The sequence below is a fragment of the Antedon mediterranea genome, chromosome 2 (genome assembly GCF_964355755.1).
Source record: "Antedon mediterranea chromosome 2, ecAntMedi1.1, whole genome shotgun sequence".
Lineage (NCBI taxonomy): Eukaryota > Metazoa > Echinodermata > Crinoidea > Comatulida > Antedonidae > Antedon > Antedon mediterranea.
The window spans coordinates 25,516,330-25,539,091 of record NC_092671.1 but is presented as its reverse complement, the minus strand read 5'-3'; the positions used below and the strand labels follow the sequence as shown (position 1 = coordinate 25,539,091).

The following is a 22,762-nucleotide window of genomic DNA, read 5'->3' as shown; positions in this document are numbered from 1 at the left end:
CTAGATATGTTTATAGTTCACTATAATATTTGTCAAATACCTTGTCCAATCCAAACAACACTGTTGAATAAAAATACAACAAATTTAATATTATTTCGTAATTTTAAATTTACTGTACCTGTAATTTTTATTAAGGCCTTTTATTTTAAAGAGTTAAAATTTAAAAAAAAAATACAGTAATGGGCATGTGATGTTGATATGGTCATGCATCAGTGATTTGGTTGTAGAAACGTGTGATCTTTAAACTGAATTGAATAGTAAACAAAACACGGCAAATCAAAGAACTTCCGCCTTCTTGTTGTTGGCAAAACACCCTCGTAACGTATGATTTTGACAGATTTCTCATATTCACATTAGCAGAGAATATATACTGAACGTTTATCAGCAACTGAAGAAGATATTTTATGTCGGTCTAGCTAGTGTATACAGTTCAGTCAGTGTGGTAGCCAGCCCAGCCAGGTGAGTTCATATATAACTCAGCAGCAGCTATAAGGAAGCCATTACATTAGTAGTAGTAGCAAGCTACCTTGCTGCAGTAGGCCTCAGGCCTGGATTATTTTTATCCATTCATGCCCCATAACATAAAAAAACAACATTGAATTTGTCTTTACGAGTTGTATCCCGCCTATCAGTTTTTTTAGGTTTCCGATTCATGTGGTCATCTGGTCATTTCAAACGCTAGTCAATAATATTTAATAATAATATATAACCACTAGCTCTAGGAGGCCTAGCTAGCTTTTTATAGATTGATATTTAATATTTATTTATACCTAATATTGTAAATATTTTTAATGGTAAATTCTAAACTTTAAAAAGAAATCTTGTTAATAATAATAGTTTTATTTTCTGTACTATAAATTTTTAAACCATTATATGGTGTTTTAACTAGTTTTATAAAGTAGTTTTTTTGGTTAAAATTTAGTGTTAGACCATTTCCCCTCAATCGTTTTAATGAGACCCCCTTATATCTAGTAACTTTTGAAAGGGACCCAAAACAGGGGTTCTACTTTAATAATATGAATTATTGGCATTCGATTGAAAACAGTATAGTACTGTACTGTATTTTTATATTATTTTGACTTAAAATGAGTTTAAAAAACCATATCTGTACTCAACGAAAAATCTTATCAGATATGCCATGTTTTTGTTAACATTCACAAGAGGCCAGAAATACACACATTTACAAGCTTAATTTATAATAAAATCAACATATTCCATTTACAAATTTATCATTTTATTTTAAGGATGTGTTTTCAAATAGAAGAATGTGATGTTTTACAGAGATCGGTTGCTGTCATACAACGTTCTCAGGATGACTAATATAATGTACACATGCTTAGCTAACTACTAGAGATCCTCAAAACTAAAAGTTATTCCTATAGTTTTACAATGGTGAAATATTTAATCAAAGAAATGCTATTCAAGCTAACTACCAGGAGTTACCATACAGACTCTGTATATTGTTTTATCATTGTCTAATTCTGTATCTGTGGCAAGCAACATGAATGTTAGAACAGTATCATTGGAATCCATTGACATTTATCAGACCTCACCAGTACAGCAGAATGCAGACATCAACATCTGCAATGCATTCTGGCGACCAAGTCTCAAGTGCCATCCATTCCAATATGGAGACCAACTGGTCTCTTTTGAGTCTCTTTGGCCAGATGATGAGCGCCTTAAGGCCTTAGTGGAAGTGTTTAAGGCACCAGAGATGCGTGCGTTCCTCCCGGAATGCTGCAAACTGGTCACAAAATGCGGACCAACCAGACTCCTTAAGCAACTTGTTAAACAGAAAATTATAGGTAAGTAATAAACTTCTCGTATAATTTAAAAACTATATTTAATACAGTAAAAAGCCCTGCGGGACCAAACAAAGTGCCCCTTAATAAACATTCTTCTCTTATCTTAAAGCCTATTTTCCATCATCGTTTAATGCCTTCATTCTTTGAATAAGAGTGTCCCAAAAATGTATTCAGATAAAGATACTGGTCAAATAAGTAATACACTACTCAAATGTTGTTATACAAATTGTTACATGGTACAGTATAAACGTGTGAAAGTTATACCGATGTAAAATCTTGGAGTGATTCGGAAATCTTACATGCTTCATCATGTTTATGGCTAAATCAATCAGTCTACGCAATACACATTATCCTTCATATGAGTTTTTACAATGTGAAAGCGTTTCTGTGTTCTACATAAATGATACCGAAACAAATAAGTTATTAAAACTGTACATGTTTCAGCAAGGCCTATGTAAAGATTACATGAAACAGCAATGTAACACAGTGGTGGTGCGCTGTATGCATATGTGAACGAATCTTCCTTGTAAATCACACAGTGACAAAACTCCCGTGTGATAACGGATAATCTGTAAGATTATCCTGGAAGATACTGTAACCATGTAACAATTTACATTGTGATAAAGTATATGTGTGAATATTGACCTATATAATATTGGAAATTATATAAAACCTTTTATCAAAGTTATCCAATAAAGATGTTTTATAGTGTTAACCGTTTTAACATCTGTTTCTAAAATTGACAGATTTAGAAGTGACTTTAATTTCCTGTTAGATGTCTGGTGACTATATATTTCATAATCTTTGAAATCCTTGTGAACAACAAGCCTACAAATATTACTTTCAGTTCAACATTATATCATTATTACTATATCATGTCTATTTTTAATAATTTGTGATATTTGTTAATTTATTTATAACTAAAGTTAAGAGATAAATTACTGAATTATAATACAAATTAGTATTAGTAAATAAAATGATGACAGTAGTACGTTTAGTAACGTTCCCACATGAGAGCATAGTTGCAGACTACAGTAGTCCATTACGCCACAGGGCTGGTTCTAAGAACTTTTTGTATCTTAGCCCTCCCTCTGGAGAACATAGGCTATTGTCGGTTTATCCCGGTAAAGCAGCACACATAGACTACTATCACCATTGTTTTCATGTAAATTCTGTACAAATAAGTTAAAATTGTAAAATTTAGCAAGACTGTTTATGAAGAGTATACATGTAGAATAAGTTCACCTCAGTCCATACAGCAGGGCCTACTGCACAGTAGAATGAAAGACTACTTTCAAAGGTAAAAAAAAGTGCAATCGGGAACAAAAAAAAGTGGATTTGGAAACAAAAAAAAATTGAATTAGATCCAATGTACAGAATAAAAACAAAATATAAATACTTTCCTTCTAGGCCATTTACAACTACATTAAAGAAATAACTTGTAAAAAGTGATCATAATTTTAAATTGAGGAAGAGAAAAATAAGTGAAATATTAAAACTACCCTTTGTAAGCATGAGAGAATTTCTTTTGTTGTGAAATTTGCCCTCATGTCGCTTTAATTCCCAAATGCTAACACTTTTCTTTTATCTTGAACTTAACCATTCGTATTTCATTCTTGTTTTATGGATCATTACATAAAACATTTGTTAAGAGATTTTGGTCTGGCTTACTGCACATTCCATGTATCAAAGGTTTGATAACAAATTATCCAGTACAGTACATTATTTCAATAATTCAATCTTTTTGGATTTTCGGTAATGTTTTTCACTAAATAAAAAATTCAATAACCATTTATAATACAAATTACAAATAATATTCAAAATATTGAAATTACTATCAAGCAAAAGTTACATTATTATAGCATAAATTATGTTTAAATTGCTACTGTACATTATATTTGATATTATAAATTGTAGGCCTACGTTTTATACATTTTTGATGTAAAAACTGTCAAAATACTGAGGTCCTCTGTGATAAGTGATGTTTTGTTGTTGTTGACGGGTTGTGACGAATAAAAAGTTTAATAATATTTTAACCATTTGAACTTGTTTGTAAGTTTATTATTTACCACTAAAGCATAAAAACATTTACTTGACATCATTTTCATTAAACCCTACCTGGTGATACTGGGCCTACCAAGGTAAGATAGAATGACCATTTATGTAACAATTGTACAGTTAAAATTCTTATCTACTGTACTGTATTACTATGTAATGATACTTCATATGCACTGCTTAATCCTGGTTCAAAGTACAGAAGTTGATAAACAGCTACTGTATGGCTAATGCTCACCTAAAAGACCACAATCTTTTGAATCTTTTTACAATCGAAGCGGTATATTCTCATTCCAAGCTCTTTTCCCTGACAAATTCTTGAGATTTTCACGTCAGCAAAACAGTTTCTAAAATGAATTATAAAACAAATTTCAACTACTGTACATGCTGTACAATGTCATGCACACCACAATCAATCAAATACTGCAGGCACACGATTGAATTGAATGATAAAATAATATAAAATTGTAACATATCCATACATAACATTATTAACAAAAATGTTGATGGACACTTAATTTAATTTTGATAGAGAGAGCCTACAAAAATAATTTGTATGTTTTTGTAATTGTATACTATGGTCTTTTTTATGACGAACGGACATAGCCATTTGGAACATTTGGGTTAAAATTATTTGTATTATTATAGTGTTTTAACGTATATTTAATTCAAAGTCTTCATGAAATCTTTGTATCCTTCTGTCATGTATGCACTGGAATGCAAAAAGTGCGCAGCAAAAAAGAACAGCACTCTGCATGTAAATTACAGATCACCGATCACGTTATACACTGCACAATTTCCAAGTAAAAAAACCATTCGTTTGTGCTGCGGTCCCATTTAAAAACAAACACACATATACCACTAAGTAAGTATATCTTGTCATTTCTTGTACAGGCTAGGATACTTTTGGGTATTCACAATGCCGTGCAACATGCACTCGGCTGCGGCTTGTGCATTTCAAACCGGTGTAAATACCCTTGAGTGTGCCGCATCTCCACTAATGCACTCTGACTTGTGCGCTGTGTTTATTCAATGTATCTAATGATGTTGAAATGTACGCCTAAATTCCTCATTGTGGCAATCATGTTGATGAACCAATGAATCAATTGCTTTTATGGTTTATGATTGAATATTGTACTTCCTCTTTGAAATAAGGTCTTATGACTATTAATAAATGGTGCCCAAAAAAATAGTGCACTTTAATTATAATATTTTGATACTGTAGGTGTGTTTGCCACTTCCCAATACAGTTTTCTTCATCCTGTTTTGTAAGCCAATTTGAAAAACACCAACCTTGAAACGTGATAATAAATGTAGGCCAGCAATGGTAAACTTCATAAATACAGATGCACCAGGAATCCCTGGGCTCTATTTTGGATGTCCCTATTCAGAACAGGGACACTCTTCAGGGATATATACCCTTCATTAAGAGAACACTTTCCTGATAACAAACAGAGGGAAATACAGTAAAATCTTTTAACCCCTATTCAGAGTAGTAAACCCCTATCTGGGACAATTTCTTGTCCAAGGAGTTGTTCTCTTAATAATAATAATTCAGACTTACTGATATAAGCAGAATTATTTGCACTACATTATTACCCTTTTTATTTCATCTTCATCTTGGAGAAACTATTAAAAACTAAACTTGGCTAATTGTTTGCCCAATACCTTGTTTTACAAACCACAGTCCAAATATATGCTAATAACATATTAAAATTTAACCAATTACAGTATACAGTATATCTACACTAATATTATTACTATAGTATTTTTATAGTTTTATTAATAACTAAAATAATTATAGTTTTTGTAAAATACTCGGGAATCATGAGCTGATGACATCACACCATGTGTACTCAGAAAACAAGGATGTTTTCAAAAATCCGTAATCGTTTATCAATGTGTTTACTTTAAACTAATATTTGTAAATAATACAGTACTTAGATTGTGTTTCTTTACAAAATAATCAAGGATATTACCAATGTTGATGCTTGACCACAATTGTAGGCAAAGGTTACTATATTTTTAGGTGATCATTTAGAATAAAATGATCACCAAATCTTTATTATTCTTCTTCTTCTTCTTCTTCTTTCTGTACACTTTTTGTTTAACAAATATCTCAAAAAGTTAAATGTCAATGATTACAAAAATTTCACAATGTCTTTCAAATACTGTAACTTAGTCCTAATAAGTTTTTCAGCGTGATCACTCATCCGTGTCAACACGTATACGCCATTTTGTATAATCACATTATCAATCATATCTCCATAATTCATTATCACATATTAATGAAATTCACTACATGTAAACTTCAGGTCAAGGTAAAAAATATTAGCAAATAAAAACCTGCGAGTTTCAAGGTCATGCGCATGAAATCGCGCGTTAAAATTTTAAAAAGCTCAAAATTAGGTTTTGATCAATTTAGAGCTTGAATTTGGCCATTTGCGTGTTTCAAAAAATTACTCACGCGATTCGTAAAAAGCGTACAAAATAAAATTTGATGTTTAAATCACATTCTACTCACAATCTTTAGTACATTCACCAAATTTTAGTCCATTTCCATTTAAAATAGTGCTCTACAAGCACATTACAAATGACAAAATGCACACATTAATTGTACAAAAGTGCTAAAAATGGTAAAAAATAAGGCCTTTTTAAAATGAAAATAACTCTTTAGAATGCACGATGACCCCTAAGTTGTTTAACTTATTCGGGAAGCCATTGAGTTGTAGATATAAATGTATATACACATTAGACGTACAAAATGGTATTACGTCATCAAATGGCCACTTGAATTTAAAAATTAGGATTTTTTTCCGGTTTGTGTAGGTTATCACATTCAATAGAGCGCATCTCCGCTTTTTGAGCTCGATTTTCGCGCAAATTTCAGTGTGTGCTTAATTATTTATTTTTCTCATAAGTTGTCAGTGTTTTCATTTTGATGACGTCATCACGCGTAAAAACTTGAATAACGTAGGTTGTGTAATTTCACCTTCGTCGTAAATTTGAATATCTTACAGCTCTTCAGAATTGAAGGTTACCTTGATGATTATAATTTATTATGAAAGCTGATGAAATGTAGATATGAATTCATATAAAAACCAAGCCTATCGGATGTTGTGACGTTAACATATGGCCAGATGAAGTTAAAAAGTAGTTTTTTCATCTTTTTCGTCAAAGTTATACAAATTCCAAAGAGCGCGCACAGCGCTTCTACGTGCCAGATTCTCTTCCAAATCTTATATTTATTTGCTCAATTCATTATCTTTCGAAATTGTCATCTTTGAGTTTATTTTGATAATTCCATCATACCAAAAAATTAGAACATGATGTGTGTCCCGTAATTTCACCTATGCTACACTGTATATAGATATACAGTATATACTGTACATATTGTATATGGCATATAATAGGCACAACTCAGCGATATAAGTGTATGCATCATGTACACAGCTTTTCATATTTATATTAATCATATTTAAAGCATCTTTGCCTCGTCTGTTTTTAACCGTTCACTACGACCCAGTGTTTTAGCACCCATAAAGGGGCCCTCCAGCGCTGGATAGTTGCATTGGTCTGATCATGCTCTGAGGCCCTTGATCTCTGGACCCCTTGAGCTCTGAGCCCCTGGGTTTAGCCAGTGAGCACTCATAACCATACTCCACTGCTACCACCTTAGCAGGTACCGTTGTCCTTGATAGTGGTGGATATGGTGGTACTGTAACACTGCTACCGCCTTAGCAGGTACCGTTGTCCTTGATAGTGGTGGATATGGTGGTACTGTAACACTGCTACCGCCTTAGCAGGTACCGTTGTCCTTGATAGTGGTGGATATGGTGGTACTGTAACACTGCTACCGCCTTAGCAGGTACCGTTGTCCTTGATAGTGGTGGATATGGTGGTACTGTAACACTGCTACCGCCTTAGCAGGTACCGTTGTCCTTGATAGTGGTGGATATGGTGGTACTGTAACACTGCTACCGCCTTAGCAGGTACCGTTGTCCTTGATAGTGGTGGATATGGTGGTACTGTAACACTGCTACCGCCTTAGCAGGTACCGTTGTCCTTGATAGTGGTGGATATGGTGGTACTGTAACACTGCTACCGCCTTAGCAGGTACCGTTGTCCTTGATAGTGGTGGATATGGTGGTACTGTAACACTGCTACCGCCTTAGCAGGTACCGTTGTCCTTGATAGTGGTGGATATGGTGGTACTGTAACACTGCTACCGCCTTAGCAGGTACCGTTGTCCTTGATAGTGGTGGATATGGTGGGTACCATTGTCCTTGATAGTGGTGGATATGGTGGGTACCATTGTCCTTGATAGTGGTGGATATGGTGGGTACCATTGTCCTTGATAGTGGTGGATATGGTGGGTACCATTGTCCTTGATAGTGGTGGATATGGTGGGTACCGTTGTCCTTGATAGTGGTGGATATGGTGGGTACCGCTGTCCTTGATAGTGGTGGATATGGTGGGTACCATTGTCCTTGATAGTGGTGGATATGGTGGGTACCATTGTCCTTGATAGTGGTGGATATGGTGGGTACCGTTGTCCTTGATAGTGGTGGATATGGTGGGTACCGTTGTCCTTGATAGTGGTGGATATGGTGGGTACCGTTGTCCTTGATAGTGGTGGATATGGTGGGTACCATTGTCCTTGATAGTGGTGGATATGGTGGGTACCATTGTCCTTGATAGTGGTGGATATGGTGGGTACCATTGTCCTTGATAGTGGTGGATATGGTGGGTACCGTTGTCCTTGATAGTGGTGGATATGGTGGGTACCATTGTCCTTGATAGTGGTGGATATGGTGGGTACCGTTGTCCTTGATAGTGGTGGATATGGTGGGTACCATTGTCCTTGATAGTGGTGGATATGGTGGGTACCATTGTCCTTGATAGTGGTGGATATGGTGGGTACCATTGTCCTTGATAGTGGTGGATATGGTGGGTACCGTTGTCCTTGATAGTGGTGGATATGGTGGGTACCGTTGTCCTTGATAGTGGTGGATATGGTGGGTACCGTTGTCCTTGATAGTTGTGGATATGGTGGGTACCATTGTCCTTGATAGTGGTGGATATGGTGGGTACCGTTGTCCTTGATAGTGGTGGATATGGTGGGTACCATTGTCCTTGATAGTGGTGGATATGGTGGGTACCGTTGTCCTTGATAGTGGTGGATATGGTGGGTACCATTGTCCTTGATAGTGGTGGATATGGTGGGTACCGTTGTCCTTGATAGTGGTGGATATGGTGGGTACCATTGTCCTTGATAGTGGTGGATATGGTGGGTACCGCTGTCCTTGATAGTGGTGGATATGGTGGGTACCATTGTCCTTGATAGTGGTGGATATGGTGGGTACCATTGTCCTTGATAGTGGTGGATATGGTGGGTACCATTGTCCTTGATAGTGGTGGATATGGTGGGTACCGTTGTCCTTGATAGTGGTGGATATGGTGGGTACCGTTGTCCTTGATAGTGGTGGATATGGTGGGTACCATTGTCCTTGATAGTGGTGGATATGGTGGGTACCGTTGTCCTTGATAGTGGTGGATATGGTGGGTACCGTTGTCCTTGATAGTGGTGGATATGGTGGGTACCGTTGTCCTTGATAGTGGTGGATATGGTGGGTACCGTTGTCCTTGATAGTGGTGGATATGGTGGGTACCGTTGTCCTTGATAGTGGTGGATATGGTGGGTACCGTTGTCCTTGATAGTGGTGGATATGGTGGATACCGTTGTCCTTAATAGTGGTGGATATGGTGGGTACCGTTGTCCTTGATAGTGGTGGATATGGTGGATACCGTTGTCCTTGATAGTGGTGGATATGGTGGGTACCGTTGTCCTTGATAGTGGTGGATATGGTGGATACTGTAACATAAATTATCATTAAAAGTTCTATTATTTCTTTCTTTTTTAAAGATGTGAATCACAAACTGGATGGTTCAACGTTGCTGCATTTATCATGTCTGGCAGGAAACCACAAAGCAGTTTCTTTTCTTCAATCTGCAAATGCCTCCAACAAAAAAAAGGATAAAAATGGTAAATGCTTATTGCTTTATATTTCAGATGTTTCTCTTATATAACAATAATTAAGGTAGTACTGTACATGGATCTCTGAGTGACGAGTCTGTAAAGAGAAAGTGAGATTCCATATGGCAATTTAAAAAAAAGGATTTTTGCACATGTGTAAAAATTTATAATATATTTGTATCTGATAAAGAAAGATTGAATCTCTTGACACATAAATTCACTGGCACAGGTTTGTAAACTTGCCAAAATGCATAACATGATAAATATAACATTATTAAAAAAATATAAAAGTGAAAATAAAACACAAAGTGCATAGAGCTTTTCAATTGACTTATTCCTGGGACCTTTGTGCTCAGCAGAAAATCTATTTGAATGGTAAATATTAATTTGTACTTTTTTTCTTTTAACTTTATTTTTCAAAATACTCTCTAATACCTAAATCATAACTGGATAACTATAGGCCGTGTTGTCTAGTGTTATTCTTTACTAAAATAATATAATACTCAATGAAAATACAGTACTCAAATTTTTCTTTTATTAATTATATGATGCACTATTTAATTTAAAATCATTAAAAGTTTTATAGAACAGAAAAGTTCCAAAATCATGTACTGTATTTTAATAATTATTTTTTTTTACTTAAAAGTGCTATACATACATCACATGTATACTTTCACATCATGTGATGGTTTCTGTTAATTATCTACTTTTTGTTAAAAATATTGAAAGTGAAAAAGAATAAACCTTTAATAGTGGTCTGGTGAAATATAGCTGATTGGAACCGATCAATCCATAAGCCATGGTTCCTAGAACGCAATGACGTAAGCGCAATACAAGTTAATTTGACCAATCATGATCATTCATCGTATGAATCATGTAGCGATGGACTATCGATTAGATTTGTCAAGCCTCTACATAGGTTGGTTTCGTACATGGAGTACAACTCTAGCACTATAATCTAGGAAAAGATTAGTACCAATTAATAACGATAGTGTATTATGCTTACAATATGAAAGTCTCAACGCTTTTGAACTCTAGTCATATTATATTTATTCCTACATACTGCCAGATTGTCACCCTGATTGGTGCTCAAAGTGTATATAATCAAGTCTGATAATAATGTGACCTTGCTTAATACTAAATAATAGCAGTATATGTAAACACCCAGAAGCTGAGTAGGAATGAGCCCCTTGGCCGGATCTTAAAATTTCAATGAAAGCATTACACATAAACATTTTAATTTACTGCTGGAAACAATTAAAAAAGTAAACTATATCTAATTACATGTTAATTGTTATGTATAAAGGCACACTTAATAAGTAAGTAAGTAAATTCTATCCAGAGAGAACTTTAGTTTTCAGAATAACAAATTGCCATAAAAGTCTCAATTTTTATAAATCAAAAAAGTGAAAATTAAAATAAAAGTGTATACTGGGGGCGGATCGAGAGCAGCGGGTGCCTTGCGAGCGAAGCGAGCAAATAAACACAGGCTGGGGGCCAGGGGGCACCAAGGGCCCTCGGTCGGGGTCCAGGGGGGCGAAGGCCCATGGAAACTGTGGCTTTTTAAATTACTTTAGTTCATTTGACTTGCTTTACGGGCACATAAATCTCGCCAATTTTCGTATAAATTTTAAGTAAGAATTTGATGGGAGACCATGTTGTCAACTCACGAGGAACTATACAGTGCCATGCGGTTGAAAAATTAATGCAGTTACTTTGAAAAAGTAGATAAAAAAAACAACAGGCAGAGCTGCTGTGTATAATGTTTACATCAGATTTAACTCAAAGAGATACGTTAGCGAATATTAACGAACGACCGTAAGGTATACGCGGGCATCAGTACTATTAAATTGGTACATCATGTAACAATAACAACGTATATTGATTGTGCAATTTTTGGTGTGGTGCTGTATACAGTAGCATGGTATCAACTTAGATCTTGAGAAACACCTGTAGTGAAGTCAACTGATACTGGTGTGTATTCGTCAATGATGGCCATTTAGGTCGTCAGAAGAAGAGTATCAGTAAAAGTTATTATTTACCACTGATGACTATTATTAACTATGATGTTTATTGACAACTATTACCATTATCACTATCACAGGTAATACGCCAGATCAAGTGTGTTTCTGCGCCCACACAAGAACATTTTTAGGAAAAAGTTACACCACACCATCGAAGCTTCCTAAAAGAAAGCAATGTACAATGCAAGACCATAAAACCATATTTGAACTGGTTCGATCACCAAAGAATGCAGATGATCTACTATTTAAATTACAGGTTTGCAAAGCACATAAATCATTTTATTCATTTTGTGATTATATACTATAACTCATATTAAACTTTACTGCAGTACATTAATGAAAAGTTCAATGAGGCGAAGTTGAATTGAATAGGCTTTCAATTAAAAATCTATTATTCGTTTTAAAGCACACATGATTTTAAGATATTTTATACTTCATTCACCATACAAAACTTAGATGTTTCAGTTTGATGTAAATAATGAAAAAGATGCAAGAGGAGAATTGCTCATACATTACATAACGAGAGGAGGTGAGTGCTTCTTATAAGAACACTCTTTATATATTAATACTCTTATTTATAAAGAACACTCTTTTATGAGAACACTTTACAAGACCACTCATTAATACAAGAATGCTCTTTATAACAGAATTTTTTTTCGTTAATAACAACATTCTTTATTAGAAACACTTACTACAACACTTAAAGAAAAGTTTTTAGAAGAACAATCTTTTTAAAAAGACTCTTTACAAGGACACTCTTTACAAGAACACTCTTTACAAGAACACTCTTTACAAGGACACTCTTTACAAGAACACTCTTTACAAGCTGGAAGACAATCTTTTTAAGAACACTATAAAAGAAAACTTTTAATTTAACACTTTTGAGATAACACTCTTTATATAAGAACATTCTTTTTAAGAATGAGCCCTACAGAACACACATTACAAGCTCTTTACACAAACACTCTTCAGAAAAACAATTTTGTAAAGAACGCTTTTATAGATATTACACTATTTGTAAGAACACTTTCACAAGAACACTTTCACAAGAACAACTAGAAAGCCACTCCGAGAGTGCATACCTCCGCCTACTGTAAAATTCTCCTACATAAGATTTATCCGGTAAAAAAAAAAATATATATATATATTTGTGTGTGTCTTAATGCTGTTTGTGATTTAGGCTAATTTTACTACAAGTATGTGTATGCGAGTTTGGTGTAATGGTTATGTAAGAAGCCTTTCAATTAACAATAGCTTCAGTTGACTAGAACAGCAACGCGAAAATCAAACGAGTAAATTTTAAAAGTAATAGGTTTTTTAAATTACTCGCATCAAAAAACATCCACATTAAATCAAATTATGTTTTAAAATTATTGGTGTATATTGGTTTAGAGTTGAAGGCTAATTGAATATTGAATAATGTATAAACGAGTATTGCTAAAATGAAATATAATTCAGGAGTGGGTAAACATAAATCGCCAATCACCAATCTCAATATAATTGATGTAATTCTTTTTCATAGGTTTACCACAAATAGGTTTATTAATCTGTATTGTAAATTTACTTGGTGCAAATGTGGAGTCTGTTAACAGTAAGGGGCTTACACCACTCTGTCTGGCAGCCAAGTTGGGCCTAGAAGTTGTTATGGAGGTAAATGTTTATAAAACAAAAAGGCTATACTATTATGTTACATTTCAGATCAAAGCAATCGGATGGTGGAAAATGAAGATCTGACTTTGTCACCAGTTAGGTTGCTATGGCCCTTCATATTTCTTTTCAGTTCTAATAAAATAGAAGAGATTCGTTCTATTTGATAAAAGTTAATAATTTTCTTCCAGATTTTGATTTGCGTCCTTGGTGCAAACCCAAATGCATACAACCCAATTACTAAATGGACTCCTCTCCACTACGCTGCCAAGTACAATCATATAGACATCATAAGGTTTGTTGTTATTCAGTATATGTTTTAACACTATACAGTACCTCCAATCTATATTCATGGGACAACGCTATTAAGGAGACACTTTATTGATCCTGAGGTGTTTTTCTATTACAGTTGTCTTTTGAGAAGGGGTGCTGACATGAACTTAGAGTGTGGGTTTGGTTATCGTTGTGATGATATAGCATCCAGCTTAGGTCATGATGAATGTAGAGATCTCATTGAGACAATGAGGCAAAACAGAGTTGAAGAGATTTCTAAAATTGCTAAAACGGTAAGTAAATTCTGGTACCTATTTATTACTGTAGTACAAAGTTTATAATATATGCGCAAGTTAATATTTTGTATAGCTTAATTACCCTCTTCTTTTGTAAACTGTTCTGATATTTTGAGCAAGTGAGTGGCGAGGGGTTAAGACAGTGGAACCGTTATATGTAATCATATTAACATCAGCAAGGGTTCGGAGGCTCACTCGCTCTATGGTGGTAAAACCAGTCTTCTCGGATAAGGACTATAAACTGTAGGTCGAATGTACAGTTCTAGCTCATGTACACTTTAACCTATTACATCTTCCACTGTCACACACAGCTACTTGGCCTTCTGAAAGACTTTGATTGCAGAGGTCACCCAGATGGAAAAAACAAACCCTTGCTTTTTATTATGTTTCTGAACAATTTAGGTCTAAATCCTATCTAAACACCATCACTATTTTTATAAGAAAACAATTTCTATTTTTTTTCTTAACAAATACATATGAATATACATTTACGTTATGTATTTTACTAATTCAAAATCTACCGGTTTTTGTTTTGACTATATTATTTGAAATTGATAATAAATGTTACCTATTTATAGGGTAATCTATGCGCACAGCATATTCAACGCTCTGATCTCTTTAATATTGATGAAGATGGAAATACACTGATCATGGCTGCAGCACTTGCTAACAGGTAAACATCTCAATTGTTTCAATAATCCTTTTTGGTCTTATATATATATCGGTATATCTTTATTCAAATGACACAAACAGCCAATGGCTGAAACCGTAGTCGTACAATATTAAAAACAATCATGATGAAAACAGGTAAAAAAAAAAAAATATATATATTTTAAAAAGCAGATAATCAAAATAACATTACAAAATATTATTTAATAGTCTAGCCATAGTAGGAACAGGTGATTTCTTAAATCGCTCAGTTCTGCCAAACGGAATACGAAGGAGTGGGTGAGACCGAAGGCCAATATCATATTCATCACTTTTAGCGCTGTCAGACATTAGTAACATTATTTTTAAAAAATCAGGATGTTCAGACACATTTCTTTACCAATATCCTGATTGGTATGTTATGAGAATGCTCCCTGATTCACTATGCATTACATAGTACAGCCAGGGAGTCTAATAACAACTCCCTGGTACAGCTAAATGTTTTATAACAACCAGGAGGTACAAAATACCAATAGCTTACTGTGTAATGTTACACTGCCAAGAAGTACTACTGTATAATAAAAACAATATTTTGGAGAAAGGTTAAATTTACATTTGGCAAAAGTATGGTTTGTATGTCCTTGTTGTATAATAATAATTTTCTTATAATAATACTCTCTCAGTTTCTTCTCTTTATCTTTGCTATTCCTTGATAAATTGTCTGCAAGGTGCATTTTTATACCTGCATGTTTCATTTGGTTTGTACACATCAATTGTAATTTACTGTTGTTTGTGTCATAGATCAGATAATCTGACCATTCTTCTTAAGATGAGAGATTGCCCCATTGATGCTCAACATGTTAAAGTAAGTTCACACTTTAGTATAATTTCAATTCAGTATTAAATCACCACCATCATTTTTACTATCACATCACCACAAAACCCATCGGCATCAGATCATCATCATACCACTAACATCATTACCATCACCATACCACCAACCTCATCAATATCACCATGCCACCACCATCTCACCTTCACCATATCACCATCATTGTCATCATATCACAATTCCATCACCATACCACCATACCACAATCATAATGACCATACCACCATTATCATCACTTTTATAATCACCATACCACCATCATAATCACCATATCACCATCATAATCACCATACCACCATCATCATACCACCATACCACCACCATCCTAATCATTATCACCACAACAAGCAACAACATTATCAACAATACTATCATTATTCTCATCATCATAACACTTCTGTTGTCATCATCACCATAAACACCATCATCATCATTGTCACCATCATCTATATATAAATTTACGTAAGGGCAAAATTCGGTAAATCGCGCCTTACTTCTAGAATTTTTACTCGATGGTATATAAAGTTGGTTCGTACTTTCGGTACTGATTTTAACCACCTGATGTAACCCTGTTTACTAATTAAATTAAGTTAGATAATTAGTTATTGACGATTAAAACGAATTTAGGTTCAACGATTTGCCCCAAATAGGGGTGTTTTCCGATCGTGGTATACACTGTCTAATGGATGTCCATCTTGAAAAATACCCGCCACAAAAATGCGAGGAGGCTTCGCATTTTCCTATCTCCTCCTACGATAATTGTTTTTAATAGCTGAAAACCGGTTGAACAGTTCGAGTACAGCATCATAATGTTGAAGACAGGCCGATTTTCTTTAAAAAATACTATTTTGATACATTTAATATACGTTTTTACAAATGTATTGATTTGTGATGAATGGAACATTCCAAATTATTTGGTTTAACCATACAGGTATAGATTTAGATTTATGGGCCCCCTTGGAGAATAAACATAAATAGTATTGCAATGCTGTACAATACTGTTAAGGTATTAACCACTTTTGATCGCAATTTGAATCGCAAATTTCTTACTGTGAGTGTTGGTACTGTTAGATGTAATATAAAAATATATACAAATAAACTTTATTACTGTGAGTGTGGGTAGGCCCTACTGTTAGATTATAAACATATAATATACAAATAAATAAACGTTATTACTGACACTGACAGTTGCTTCTCAACGTTTGTATTAATTAATAATTTAAAAATATATAAACGTCGTAGTGGTGTATCGTTACATGTACTTTACTATTTCAATCGACTATGACAGTGAGAGTTTTAACAAAGTACCGTATTAAATCGTAAATGTTTTACTGTATTTAGTGGTATATTATTTATAGGCCTATAAACATTAAAAACAATATTTCGTTACTGAGTGGATAAGAATATATTTTAAAATGTTTCCTCTTTGTACCTATCTTCTTCCCCCATCCCTCAACCCTTAATGTTACATACAAAACACACAAATTGGGTTTGTTTAAATGAGTCCAAATAAAAAAATTTGACTCATTTTGTTTCTCTCTCGGAAGTAATTCTCAGGGTGCTAATTTTGGTTGACTACATAAATCATTGTGTATATTTATTCGTTTCTGTAAACGACAATGTATTATAGTCCTGCGGTACGTACATTTGAAATCTCCATTTTTTTCTCGCTGGAAATACTGTGTATTCGAGAACCATCTGTGGGCACGACCTAGATGGTACGCGAGCAAAGCGAGCGTACCATCTAGTAATAATAATTCCTGTACTAAGTTCTATATTTTGCTTATTTGTAGACTGGCCGAACAGCTCTTACAATAGCAACAGTTAACAATTGTCGCAATGCAATTCAGACGTTACTGCACTACAATGCCAATCCAGTCATCAAAGACGTGAATGGGATGACACCTTTACAGTATGCTTGCAAACTACAACATCTTGAAATTGCAACCGTTCTTGCCACAGAGACTAGAGGCCTTACAGTATGTCAATTTTTGCATTTATGTAAAGCCTTCATAATTGAGTGTTTGGTTTATACTTGAAGATCAAAAATGGTTTTTCCCATTCAGTTGGGAAAACCATTTTCTTGAGTTTCTTCTTTCAGGAGGAAACCTGAGTTGAATCTACATAAATTCAGTCTACTTAAAATAAACTCTCCTGTCATTGTATTTCCATCTATGAATTTTTTCCAACCATTTTTGGAATTTTTGGTCCCTCTTAAGTTTTCGCACCGCTGCTGTAGCCAGCTATGTCCCATGAGGACATAATTATTCATTAATAAGCTGTTTCGTAGCGGTAGCTTTAGTATCTAAGGCCGACAGTTTTGCAAATTTGCAAACTCGACTATAATTTATAGGTCCCAGTTGCTGGACCCAAAAAACGTCTGGGAAAAGAGAGTCTATGAGGGCTCACGGTTGAACGATTTTTGTTTCTTACTCTTTGATTGATTGACGCGAATCAACAGATTGTGGAAGAATTTTCACTTGTACCACACACGTTGTCTCTACAGGGTATTCAGTTGCATGCCTACAATAGTTAATGTTTAGGTCACACATAAACAGGCTACAGCACATTAAAGTTCAAATTGATTTTTTTATTAGTAGATTAATATTTGTTGGCAAATAATACATTGTTGGAAAGGTACACATGTCTTCTTTCAAATGCTGTGTATACAATTAACTAGTGAAAAAATGGGCATGTGATTCATAATTAAATAAGTATCTGTGATTTGTATGTATCTTTGTGATTACATATATATATCTGAAGAAAGAACAATGATTAATTTTAAAATGTCGGGCGGGGTTTTTTGTAAAAAATATTTCTTGTTTATTCTTTCTCCAGTGGTGGTTTATGGTTTGGACAAATTCCCATTAAATTAAACACAAAAATTATTGTTTTTAGATAAATCCAAGTACATTGCTGTTTCTGTAGAAACTGTTACCCACTATTGGTACTTTTAATAAATGGGATCTGGATGCAAATTGTTTAATATATCTAGTACCAGGTCAGGCAGGAAACTTACTGTTGCAATTGAATATCAGAATCCAAAACATATTTTGTTGTCCTGGATGGAGTATGATATTTCACTTTCATCAAGGTTATTGTTCCCATCAAATTTATATATGCTGGCAGACTATCCAAAGTCATTTTTTATTTTCAATTTTAATCTTGGCATTTATGATTTTTTTATTTTTTTATTATATATTTATTTATACAGTATTTTTGAACAGATAAAATGAGCCATTTTGATGAGTTGCCCTGTTTGTATCATTTCACTGTTGCCTAGTTGACTCTCTAGTAGTTTAATAGTATCTTTGATTATAAATGTTAAATCATCATTCTTTTCAGGGTTTACAACAGATTTTGTCATATCCATTAAATGAAGAAGTTAAAGATCTGCTTATCGTGATTCGACAGCGTAGGCAGACAGAAATCGTAAATCCAACTTTATTTGAATGCGCCATCACAGGTGATGTTAAACGCCTATTTTGCACATTGGAAGAAGGGGATAATGTTAACCCTATCACAGGTTCAGGGGACTGGCCAATGTACATGGCCTGTGGCAACGGTCACCTTGAAGTAGTCAAATTATTACATGAGGTAGTGTACACTTAATTTATGTTTGTTGGGAATGTTGTAGTATAAGTAATTGTTTTTCATTGATCTGGTATTGTTAATGTTAATGTATTTATATAGTGCATTCTACAAAAAATGTTGTTTCAATGCGCTTTGGACTAAAAAAATGTACTAGGTTCTAAAGTGCACATGAGTATTTTGTGTACACCGGACCTACGCGTTCTACCACCAAAATCAAATAGAAAGTTATCCTTGGACCCTTGTCATAAGACTATGGATTTGCCTAACTGATAGAAATCTGGCTAACAATGCTTGATTTTAACAGAATAATGTTTCTCAGCCGATCTTCTTGCTTTTCTTGATTCTTTAGTTAATTCTTCAAATGTTGAAATGTCCAGCCACTCATTCTGAACTTTATTCATCATTGTTTTATAGAATGGTGGGGACATATCTAGTCAGCATCCAACAACTAAATCCACAGTGCTTCACGTAGCATGTGCAAGAGGTTTAGTAGACATAGTCAAGTATTTGATTGAATTTTGTGGTGATGATCGTAACTTGGGCCTAACACCAAGCCAAGATAGTCAATCGAGCCAAGGTACCACATGGGATAAGTTAGACATTGATGCAGTCAACAAACAGGGTTTAACTGCATTACAGATTTCGGCCTCAAAGGGTAGGTGATGTCATTCATGATTTTCTTTTAAACATAGCCTAAACTCTATCTACACTATCAAACCTAACAATATATAGATATGATTATGTCATACAGTATCACTACCATATTTGGGCACATCAAACTTGTTTTGTAGTTTCCTACAAAAACATAAACAATTTAAGTTAATAAAATGAAACTTTGAATAGCCCATTTTGTATTTTTAATCACGCTGTCCACTTTTAGAAAAAAAAAACCAAATAGTTATTAGAATTGTAAAAAACGAAATTAATGATAAGTGGAAACATTCTGTTGTCAAATGGGCTTCTACAGTAGTTGACTTTTCCCCCTTTTAAAATTAAGGTTTTATCAGATCATATTTTTTAGTCAAAGTAAATAACTATTATGTGATATTAAAATAACTTATTCAATTAAACATATAAAACAATTTTTACATCTTTAATTCTCTTATATAAATTGAATGTTTTATTTTAGGTTACAGTAGATTAGTTAGAAAACTTTTTCAAAGAGGGGCAAGTTCTGCAGTCCTGGATTTGCGTGGGAAACTTTACACATGCCGAGAGTTTGAAGGTGTTCAAGTATTGATCGAGACGCACAGAAAAAACAGAACAGATAGAATTATGTTAGCAATTAAGGTGGACAAGAAACTGAAAGAGCTAAGGAAATTATGGCAGGTATGGTGTTGAAATCATTATGAAAAATGAGCTTGACTCATTAACAAGAATCACTCGTCAAAACAAACTTGATAGATACTGTACTACTGTATATTATAACACACCTGCTACTCTATATATTTCTTTGAGAGAACCTAAACAAACTATTATTATGGTCATGCTATTATTTGTGCTGAATGAATAATACTTTTCTTTGTTAACTGTCATATTAAATATATGTTTTAATTTTTCATTAGGGAAAATTTGATCATAATCTTCGTGATCGTAGTGGCAATACGCCTTTGATGGTTGCTTGTTTGTTTGGAAAACTTGAAGCCTTAAAATTCTTATTAAAGACTGGAATACAATTCCTAGAAGAGAATGCTGAGGATTTTGAAAGGTATCAGTATTTTAACAGCTTTCATTAAAGATCCCAATTCATTCATACTATATATGCGAGTGAGTAGCTGAACGGAAGACAGTGGAACCGTAAGCAGTGACATAATAACTATGAACTCTCACTGGTTAAACCCAGGGGCTTGGACAGCCCCAATGCAACTACCCAGTATTTGAGGGATCCTTAGGAGTGCTAAACAAGGAGCCTTTGCCCCATGTGTTACGCCATCCACTGAAGTACAGTGAGTCATCATTAGCTGCACATCCTTTAGGTGACAGTGGGTTCCCTGCTTTTGGGACTCCCTAGACGGCATGCCAAATGAATACAATAAAACGAAAGTTTAGTATTGTCCCTTTATTTAAATTACATCATATTTAGTGGATGTTTTTCATTCTTAGTCTCTATTCTGAAAATTGTTTGTAGTACTAGAAAGTATCGCTTGTTTTAACACTTATTCTTGTGAGTTTTAAAATGTAATGCATATTAAGTAAACAGATTTGAAACTTGGAGTTGACAACAACTAATGAACCATTCTCTTAAAATCATTGGTACAAGAAACAAGATATATCATTCACTTTTAAAAATACAAAAGTAAAATTCTTTTTTCTCATGCTAAAACAGATGATAAAAACAGACAAAAATTCAAACAATTTAAAACATTTTAAAAGTATTGCACAAGGAATCATTATTAGTCAAAGCTATAAATAAATTATAAATATATACTGAGTTGTGAGTGAATAAATGAATGAATGGTACTTTGAAGTTGATAAGTTTATTTTCCTTGTAAAATGTAGGTCAATGCAGGTGGATCGTTTTTCTGACAGTGACTCGGGAACGTTTGTTGAATCCACTCCAGGTGTTCCAGCACGTTCACCCTACTTATTTGGTTAGTTTACAATTTCTGAATTTAGATGTTATTATCTAACTTTGATATTTGACAAAATTCATTTATTGTTCAAATTAGTTTTAAAAATGGTTTGTCAAGCTACACGATTTACAATTAACACTGATTCATATGATAGAAAATGTAGTAGTAACGTAAAGTAAGTAGAAAGAAAGAGTGTTCATAAACTGAGCCAAATACAAAATACAACAGAGGGTATGCTATTTATTATTTCAGCCCATGAAGACTGGAAAAGATAGTGTATGGCCCAGGGTAGTTACCTCACTCCCCAAATTTGTATTTAATTACTAAATTCAGAAGCAACTAAAAGCTACATTTTTCATTCAGATTTGTTTGTCCATTTTGTGTTCAAAAAGTTCATTACTGGGATAATTTTCTAATTTAGTTTTTTTATTTTTGCTTTAAAAGATACCAGTTATGGTGAAACATCAAACACAGACTTTAGTGATCATGAAACCAAAGAAACCTTCTTTGAGCAAGGCCCACTGTTTACCAGTACACAAACCGTCTCTCACGAACACTTACGAGGAAGTTTCTATAATATTGCTGGCCCATTATCTAGAATTCATGAAGGAACATCATCTACCTTTACTTCAAATAGGCCGCTTGCTCAGAGGAGGAGGAGGAATGGCTCAAGCCAGAAACCTTACATGACTGATACTGAGCTCCTATTTGAACAGTCGGCAGACCATACGCAAGTCACCTCTCAAGATATTTATGAGAGGCTTGCGACCACAACTGGTAAGAGAAAAAAACTACTAAAGTAACATTAGTAACCATGAAGGAAAAAATAATAAACTGATATTTTGTCCTCCTATACTGTGGCATTGTTTCACTCCAACATTATTCATAATAATTCCCATTTGCTTGATTTTAAGTTCC

General features: G+C 34.1%; 1 protein-coding gene across 1 annotated transcript in view; it reads left to right on the top strand.

Moving 5' to 3' along the window:
• The first annotated feature begins 1,352 nt into the window (after positions 1-1,352).
• Positions 1,353-22,762, top strand: part of LOC140040782 (uncharacterized) — a 28,093-nt gene continuing 6,683 nt past the window's right edge. The window contains exons 1-16 of the mRNA XM_072086954.1: positions 1,353-1,805; positions 9,787-9,906; positions 12,002-12,177; positions 12,378-12,450; positions 13,444-13,571; positions 13,760-13,863; positions 13,978-14,134; positions 14,716-14,810; positions 15,587-15,650; positions 17,471-17,656; positions 19,023-19,274; positions 19,686-19,926; positions 20,401-20,600; positions 20,837-20,979; positions 21,771-21,862; positions 22,289-22,621. Of these exons, the coding sequence (XP_071943055.1) occupies positions 1,502-1,805; positions 9,787-9,906; positions 12,002-12,177; positions 12,378-12,450; positions 13,444-13,571; positions 13,760-13,863; positions 13,978-14,134; positions 14,716-14,810; positions 15,587-15,650; positions 17,471-17,656; positions 19,023-19,274; positions 19,686-19,926; positions 20,401-20,600; positions 20,837-20,979; positions 21,771-21,862; positions 22,289-22,621 (2,668 nt within the window). The 5' untranslated portion in view covers positions 1,353-1,501. The remainder of the gene's footprint in view (positions 1,806-9,786; positions 9,907-12,001; positions 12,178-12,377; positions 12,451-13,443; positions 13,572-13,759; positions 13,864-13,977; positions 14,135-14,715; positions 14,811-15,586; positions 15,651-17,470; positions 17,657-19,022; positions 19,275-19,685; positions 19,927-20,400; positions 20,601-20,836; positions 20,980-21,770; positions 21,863-22,288; positions 22,622-22,762) is intronic.